The sequence below is a fragment of the Semicossyphus pulcher genome, unplaced genomic scaffold (genome assembly GCF_022749685.1).
Source record: "Semicossyphus pulcher isolate SPU_LCO1_2020_fin unplaced genomic scaffold, fSemPul1.0.p SCAF_22, whole genome shotgun sequence".
NCBI lineage: Eukaryota > Metazoa > Chordata > Actinopteri > Labriformes > Labridae > Semicossyphus > Semicossyphus pulcher.
This window is the reverse complement of record NW_027211696.1, coordinates 11,270,960-11,280,310: the sequence shown is the minus strand read 5'-3', so window position 1 is coordinate 11,280,310 and position 9,351 is coordinate 11,270,960. Positions and strand designations below refer to the sequence as shown.

Genomic DNA, 9,351 nt, shown 5'->3' with positions numbered 1-9,351 from the left:
AATTACAGTCTTCATGCACCAGGCCTGATTGGAAAGAGGTCAGCTGACCTTTAAATCTTAATTTTCAGTCCACAAAAAATATTACATCATGCATAAAAAAGTATCAGGTTATTTTATTGCATTTTATTTGTATTATTTATATGCAATTTAAATATACTGCAGGTATAAACAATATTCAAACAGAGTAAGCAGATGTTTTAAATATACAACAAAAAGAATGTCTGATGTTTGGTTTCAGGAAGTACATTTATTTTACTGTTTCTTGCATATGAGAAAATACACACTACTAACTATACTAAAGGGAAGACACAATGACTGGATGCATAAGCTAACATACTCTGGCATTATCAGCAATGAGATGACATGTTTGGATGTAATTAATATAAAAGCTGATGGCCTATGACGATCCTCTTTGACTGATCAGAAAAACTGATGATTGGTGGCTGGTGGTTTGGACAAAGGCCTGTAAAAAAAATAAAAGCAAGCAGAATTAAACAATGAACTCTGCGAGTGTGTTTGTCTCGATGCACATTTAGCACATTGCAACAATTTACAAGCTGCAGGCTCGTGTGTTGACCGGGTGCCACTGTCTTGTGATATTTATGCTGACATGTGAGATTTTATATAAATTCTTTATTTTAAGAGTGTATAAAGATTTGGTAATCATGCGCACACATCTGCTGACACCAGCAGTGTCTACATTTAAATGCACGATGCTTGTTTGGTGAAAAGGGGAAAGTCCTAAATTCAGCAAATAGGAGAAACAGCTACTTTAAGTGTTTACCGAGATTCAAGCAGTCAAAATGAAATACTCTCAAAGGGGCATAAATTTAAAAAACGCACTTAATGAGGCTTCTACTGCAAAAACAACCCTCCAGATATTACATCAAAAACACTGCAATCAAATTTTACTTGAAAAGGGCTGGAAAGCGAACTACAAAAGCTCCTTTTAGGACTTAATTCTGACAAAGTCAATAAAACCTATGTGATGTCTGTGACGGAAACTAAAGCTCGAACTGGACACCGGCGCTATGGAAACGAGGAATGCTCACCTGAGTGGGAAATTTAGAGGTGATGCTGGGAGGCCAGCTTTGACACTTTTAAAAAGGAAAACGGCTTCTGAAGCCAAAGCAAGGGGCTGGTATCAGGACCTCTCACGCCAGTGGAACAAGCTGCTTGATAAAGCTATCGGCCTTTATGCTAGATAGATAGCTAGATACATGATCCTGAGGGAAACTCAGGTATCCAGTAGCGCACAAGCCACATGGCAAGGCACATCTAACATTTATCCCATATATGTAGGTGCTATTTGGATACTTAGAGTGTGCTGTGCTTATTCCCTGCTTAATATGTGAATAAAGACATTTTTAAATTTCAATTAGCACAAATCCTGCTGTTTTCATTGGGTTGTTTTTTTAAGTAGACATGCCTTTTTTCTAGGGATGCACGATATTGGATTTTGTGCCGATATCCGATATGCTGATATTTTACAACTCATTTAGCCGATTACCGATATTTTTTTCCCGCACACCTAATTGCAGAGATCATCAACTCTCTTCTGTATTGGAATTAGCGTACAGTATAATGGTGATACTCTTATCACATTTGTTACAACGGTCGGGGTGACGGGTCTTGAGATGGTTAATCAAGTTTGTAGTGTTGAAAGACTTTGCCTTGGCTCCTCCTCGCATCACCGAAGCTGAGCAGTCATTGCAAATAGCAGTTTTGCTGTCTATTTCAGACACTTTGAAAAACTTCCACACCACGGACACTTTGGCTTCTAACTCTCTCATGCTGCAGGTAGACACACGTGACGTCATCACGCTGCGCCGCGCAGGTCTTCTTCGCGCCGGGGACATTGCGCCGAGGTCGGGCATTTAATCAAGTATGCAGCAGCCCGTTATTTTATCGGTTAATTATATCGGCGGATATCGGCATGTTGGCGTTCATTTTTGAGCCAATATCGTGCATCCCTACTTTTTTCATTTTTAAGTCATTTCACATTTAGCCCATTAAATGTGCCCATTGCAAAATGGAATAATTCGCTTGGGAATCCTCCCTCCAAAAACCACTGCAGCTCTGTGCTGCTCTAGTGATGCTAAAAGCCTCCCCCGCTGACATCTGTGACAATGCCTGACATCCATGATCAAGTCTATTAGATAAGACTTTAAGCCCATTCTCCATAATCCATTCACATGCCAAGTCAGTGTTGAAATTGTCGTTGCATGCGTCTGCTTGTGTTGCGTCACGTGTTAATGAGGAGGGAGTGTCGGCTTCTTCTGCGAAGTCGGGGCTCTTTGCGTTTACTTGGAAGACTAAATGGAGTTTGAAATTAAGGCTTTCAGAGTTAAACTCCTTTGAAGTATCGGGATAAGTAATGACACTGAACTGTTTAATCCCCGAGAGTGAGAGAAGGAGAGTGAAAGAGGAGGAAGTGCGGCAGGTGGATAATGAAAGGTTGGGAGGTTTGGATGGACTCGGGCGTTATCTATCATGTATTATGTTCACGTCAGTGCCTCTGCAATGCTCAAAGCTGTACTTAGCATTTGAGCATGAATGCTAGCATATAAAGTGATCATGTCCTTACGTTCTGCAACTTCAAACTACAAGAGTCTGCAGGACTGTGTGACAGCAGAGGGGATAAACACATAGCTGGAGGTGATAAGAGGCACATAAAACTACTTGCTCACATGTCACACGTACATATTTTATACCCAACTTGGTAAGAGACGGATCCAATTATCTTAATTATGTCAGGACTAAGAGAAGTCCAGTATTAATATGCAGATTAATGAAATCATATGACAGGCATCGGAATTCAAATTGTTGCTCTGAAAGGGGGGGATTAGGGACAGCAGTGCTTTGGTCTCAATGCTAACATTAGCATGCTAACAAGCTCAATATGACAATGCTAATATGCGGATGCTAAGATATTCTGAAGCTTAATCCAAAAGGCAACTGGACCTGGTTGAAGTTCTTGAAAGACGTTTCACCCCTCGTCTGAAAGGCTTCCTCAGTTCCAAACTGACTGGTGGACGGAGCTAGAAATATAGGCCTCTGTAGGTTATTAGTGTGCTAATAGATGTGTAATCAAGGGGGAGTCATTAGCCTGGGCTGTTGACCAGAGGTGAAACGTCTTCCAGAGTTTCAAACAAGTCCAGTTGCCTTTTGGATTAAGGTTCAAATTACCATGACCATGCGTTAAAACTTAGAGTGTTAGCATGCTTATTATTGCTCCTTATAAATACATTTAATGAAGTAGTAAAGAGGCTAACAGGATTGTTGTTTTGTGCAGCTATTTACAAAAGTAAGAAAGTACTAGACAAAGTGCAATCTTGTGCGGTGGGAAGAGAAACTGGGGACGAGGTCTCCTTCGTCTGTTAGTGGATTATTGGATTTGGATTATCAGTGCAGGAAAAATTACCCATTAGGGAAAATGTAAGCATGCTCTTTGAGAGGAGCTGGTGCTGACAAACTCTCAGGATAGGCAACATTATTGTGTGAGGTGAGCGTTATACAATCTGCCTGCTACATTATGCTGGTATCGGAGACATTTGAGGCTGTTCAGAGCAATGCCTGAAGCCCCATAAAATGCACACACTGGTGCAGTGGCACATATGAAGATGATTAATATGTCAAAGCACAGCAAGGCATGATGTGCTCAGGAGCTAATCATCAGTAACTTGCCGGGTGGGGGGTGGGAACAAACAGAAAAAGGGTGGGGGCAGGGGGAGGTGTGGTTCAGCTATTTTTATCTGGATTCCATGAAGACAGCTGCCATCGTCCTGGGTGTTTGGGAGACTCTTTTTTTTTTCATCCACAGGGACAATGACGTACTTTTTTTTTAGATATATATGAGGTATGAGAGAATAAAAAAAACGGTGCTTAACGCTGTCATAAAGTCCAGTTGTGGTGTGGGTGCGGAAATCTCATAAGCTTATCCGCTTTAGCTGAAAGCATTACAGACTTTGGGCTCAGTAACTGCCTGTGCGCCTCCGTAATCTGCCAATGTGTCACATCTTTACCTGGGACTTCAAATGTATCGGTGGCCAATTGCGATTATGGATATAATGCTGCCTATTATTAGCCTTAAAATACAAAATCATTTATTAATAAAGTATTTTGGTTGTTGGTAGACCAAAAAAAATAACAAAAAAACCAAAATACAATTTTATTTGTTCTGATATCAATACCTGTATCGTTACCGATAGCAGTACCAATGTCGGTACCAATATCAGAACCAGTATTGGTATCAATATCAGTACCAGTATTGGCATTAATATCAGTACCAATATCGGAAACAGTATCAGTCTGTACCAGAATTTATATCAATATCGGTACCAAGATCAAAACCAGTATTGGTATCAATATCAGTACAAGTATCGGAACCAGTATTGGTATTAATATCGGTTCCAATATCGGAACCAGTATCTGTATCAATATCAGTACCAATGTCTGTACCAGAATTTATATCAATATCGGTACCAAGATCAGAACCAGTATTGGTATCAATATCAGTACAAGTATCGGAACCAGTATTGGTATTAATATCGGTTCCAATATCAGTACCAATATCGGTAGCGATGTCGGTACAAGTATTGTTATCAATATCGGTACCAGTATCGGAAACAGTATTGGTATTAATATCGGAACCACTATCGGTATCAATATCGGTACCAATATCAGTACCAGTATTGGTATCAATATTGGTAACAGTATCAGAAACAGTATTGGTATTAATATCAGTACCAATATTGGAACCAGTATCAGTGTCAATATCGGTATCAGTCTTTGGTGGTTTTGATTTTCTTGTGACAACAAAAAAACAACAACATAGCAAAGCTAGCAAAATGACAGCAATCAGTGTTTTTCCACCAATAATGCGTTGTATTTTTTTACACTAGTACCAGAGTGGTACGCGGTATCAGCGATTACCAAAATGGTGTCGGAATACTTTAATTAAAAAACTAAACACATTTATAACTGAGTGATAGTCAGTGGTGCCAATGGCCGTACTGTTTATATCTCCTAAAGACTATTGTGGAATGTGGGTTTGACCATTTGAGCAGGTGGGTGCTTAAGGTCACATTTTATGACCCTGACATTCCCGTGCCACTTCAGAGCGACCCGGACCTCTGCCATCCGTCTGCCGAGAGACGCCAGATAAGGGCGGACAGAGTGACAGTGACATGCTCCACATCCATAGGCCGGGAAAGTAATTCTGTTGATTGTGGCCGAATGCCACAGCAGCCAGGCTCCGATACGAGCCGTAGATCCCCCATCAGCATTCTCCCACAGCCCGACATAGCTTCGTATGCGAGTCAATGAATTCTTTACTGAAGATGGAGGAGCGAGCTGCATATCAAGGAGGATTTAGCATTAATTAGTGAACCATCTAAACATGGCCTGAGGCGTGCTGCCATGCTATTCTTTATGCCACGTCGGATTAAACTCTAATTGGCTTCATCTGACTTATATTCAGATTAAATGTTCTTCTGAATTAGGGAAATACGTTGCACAGTGTAGCGCTGTTTTCAACAGTGTTTGTCAAGATGGTTTCATGCAACTTTTACCGTTCAATTAAGACAAATAAAAGTAAAATCTTCATGCAGAAAAGTTTAGATTAGCACTACATTTTTGAATAAATTACATTAAAATAAAAAATGAAATTGAATGAATTAATAAAATGTTTAGTAGACAAATAATTTCTTTGAGAAATGTCATTTATTTCCACTTTTTCATGTAAAAATATACATCAAGCTGGGGTCACTGCAAAAATCATATAAAAGAAAAAATATAACTTTTTTTGAGGTTTCTCCTCAAACCACATTTTTTACTTTTGTTTGTTTAATTTGGTACATTCTACATTTGACACATGTTCATGACCGGTCTGTCAGATAAGACTGGGTTGAAATGTAATCTGCTCAGTCAAATTGTAAATATCATGTAAAATTATTTTAATGAAAGAGTGAAAATTTCAAAGTAAAGCTTTATCTTTCCATGTTTTAAGTGCAGAAACAAACAAATCTTAAATGCTGGACCTGTTTATAAAAATCTTACATTCAGTTTCTGTGATTTTCAAACACAGAAAAGGTAGAAAAGGTTGGTTTTTTTTAGATACCACACATTACACTGCGTACAATGATGGCTATACTTGATGTATGTAGAGAATGAACTGTACTGAAAAGCTTTCTAGAAAGAAAATGCAAATGTTTCTTCTATTTCACTTTATTTACCAATTTAACCCAAATGCAACACCATCCACCCGCTTTTCCTCCCCCAACTGTGTGGCACAAAGAGCTTGATTGCAGAGAGCACTGCAGCAGTGACGTCTAGCTCATGGAGGTTTTATAAAACTAGCTTCTCCAACTGGCAAATGTTTGCTGACTTGATCTGGAAGAAGAGATGACAGACAAAGAAGAGAGGGAGAGATTATTGAATAAGTTTATCAATTATTATTGTTACTATTATTATTATTATAGAATGACCAGAGGGCTGTAGTACGAAGCAAGTTCAACATACACAGGCTTTCTTTAGGTAAGCTGGTGCAACAAAGCCCGAAGCACCACTTAAGAGGTAACAGGTATCATGAAGGAGGTTGTGAACTTTCTGTGTTAACCCAGGCTTTCTGCTTCAGGCTCTGAGTGCACTCACAGAAAAAGGGGTGAATGTTACAACTACACAGAGTAGTTTTCAGAAAACACATTTTGATTGTTGCATTTCCCGAACATTGAAATGATGGTGATTGCTAATCTGTGACTGTGAGCACCCGCCCCTTTTGTATTTAAGTGGTAAAAAATAGGGATAGACCGATTATTGGCCGGGCTGATAATCGGCGCCGATATTCGGCATTTTGACGCATATCGGCATCTGCTTTTTTTTTTTTTTTTTATCCGACGGCCGATAAGAGATCAATTTATAACTGGGTTATTTTGCTTATGCTTAAAGGCATTTAAACAAAGTTAAGTGTTGGAGTTTGTGTTATTCAAAATTTTGACGCCAATATTTTCACTTTTACTGCAATTGAATATCGGCTTCAAATATCGGTTAGCAGCCTCCTTGACTACTAATAATCGGTATCGGTATCGGCCCTGAAAAAACCATATCGGTCTATCTCCAGTAAAAAATGTGCCCGGCCTGAATCAAACAACCAATCAGAATTAGCTTTCCATGTAACTAGCCAATCACAGCGACTCTGTACAAACTAGAGGCTTCCACGTGACTTGTCTCAGCAGCGCGCACGCAGAGGTTGCGTCAGTCAGGAGCTATGGCGACTTGCCCTGTTCCTTCTTGACGGTAGCTCTTACGGTTGGTGGGAGGGGCTTAGCGGAGTAATACAGAGAGGCGGAAGTATTTTTTCCGTTTGAATGTTCATGTTGCTTACGGCCACTTTAACAATGATTAGGGATAGACCGATATTCGGCAATTTTACGCATATCGGCATCAGCCTTTTTTTTTTTTATCCGACGGCCGGTAAGAGTTCATTTCTTTGCAAATTTTATTTAACTTTGTTTTATTTACTTTATAAAACTTCAGGAAGTTATTTATTTATTCATTTAAATTTTCAGTTAGCTTTATAAGAGATGCTGCTGACCCTGGGAACTCCCTGCGCTTTTTGTTTGTTTGTTTAATAAACATATGCTTAAAGGCATTTAAACAAAGTTAAGTGTTGGAGTTTGTGTTATTCAAAATTTTGACGCCAATATTTTCACTTTTACTGCAAATGAATATCGGCTCCAAATATCAGTTTTCGGCCTCCTTGACTACTAATAATCGGTATCGGTATCGGCCCTGAAAAAAATATATTGGTCTATCTCTAACAATGATACACAGGATTTCAGTAGTATAGTCAGAAACTTCATGAATAATTTGTGGAAATAACTTTAGTGTTGCCAAAAAGAATTCAAATTAATTTACTGATTTGATTTAATCTGTGATAAATACCTACAGACTCATCAATTTTATCGCCTGCTTTTTGGCTGCAAAACCAGCCGTGTTAAACGGACCAAACGTAAAAACGTAACCTCAGCTGAGGATCTATATTACCCGCGGAGAACTTTGTAAGCAAACTTTGAACATAACCCGGTTAGCTTTGAAGAGTAAGTTACCATGGTGATCTAGCCAGATTAAAGGAGAGCCAGCTTCGTGAGGTTTATGCTCAACAGACCCGGCTTACCCACTGATCTCGCTTCGTACGACACCCCTCAGAAGACCGTTATCATTTCCCATTGAATGTATTGGTGCTGTTATTAACATACTTTGTATAGGATTTGAATATTTGAGCTTTGAGTTCTTTTAAAGAGGATGAAATGAGGAAAATATAAAAAGGATAAACAAACAAACACACAAGCGACACTTTTGTTTTTTTGCCTCGTGTCTCATCAAATATCAATGATATGACGATGTGACTCTGAATGTGTGCAGTGAATGTCAGTAGTCGTAGTCAAATGTCAGTATGTTGAGTTAGTGGTTTCACCTTTTGCCTATTTTGATGTTGTGTTTGTGCTGTGCCGTTTAATTGTGGTACAAAAGTTTTTTGTTTTTTTTTACATGCAAAAGACGTGTTTTGCATATTTGCAGGAAAATGAGTGACTGCTATTTTAATGTTGCTGCAATCCAGGAAATGTGAAAGGCCAGCAAAGAAACTCAATAAGCACAAAGCTGAATATACTGCAGAAGAAATTCAAACTAAAAAAAGAATGGGTAAGAAGGATTATTAACAGAATGTGAGTGTGTCCGATGGGCTAAGCCTCGTCTCCACACACACACACTCCTGCACACTTCAGAGTGCATTCCTCTGGAACACACCCCGGGGAAACGCTGGCTGCCATGTGACACGCAGCGGCAAACCGAAGGAGAGGAAGCACACCAGAGGGAGAGGTAGAAAGTGGAAATGAGGGATGAGAGACAGAAAAGGAGAGACGGTAGGATGGGAATGAAGATCTGATCGCAAGGGGGCAATTACTTAGGAAGTGCTACTAGAGCATTCCATCATGCACCGCCCATTTAAGGGACAGCGGCTTTCCACAGGGGGTCAGAATGATGAGTGTGAGCAGAATTTATTTTATCATCTTAAAGATGCCGAACAGAAAAACATCCCGTTTAAATAGAGTGAAATAGCAGCAAAGCTCAGTCTGACTCCACATGAATTAAGAGCAGAGAAAAGGAAATAATTGAGCTGGTTTCAAGTCTGAAAGGTTCTACGGGGAGCAGAGCAGCAGAGGAAAGATGTGAGCTTCGGCAGAGTTCAAGCACCACAGGCACAACACGCTGCTGCCAGGGAGGAGCGTGGGTCCGTCTGCTCATTAGTTTGCACACACACAAAGAGGCATCAATTAGAAATAAATATGT

The 9,351-nt window shown here is 39.7% G+C and overlaps 1 protein-coding gene across 3 annotated transcripts in view; it reads right to left on the bottom strand.

The window, feature by feature from the left end:
- Positions 1-225: 225 nt before the first annotated feature.
- nup214 (nucleoporin 214) overlaps positions 226-9,351 on the bottom strand; it is a 41,398-nt gene continuing 32,272 nt past the window's right edge. For 2 of the 3 annotated variants that reach the window (XM_069673244.1, XM_069673245.1), the window contains exon 36: positions 226-463. In XM_069673244.1, coding sequence (XP_069529345.1) covers positions 421-463 — 43 coding nt within the window. In that variant the 3' untranslated portion in view covers positions 226-420. Of the gene's footprint in view, positions 464-5,720; positions 6,394-9,351 lie in introns of those variants that run through there. The other variant, XM_069673246.1, reaches the window with a different exon arrangement.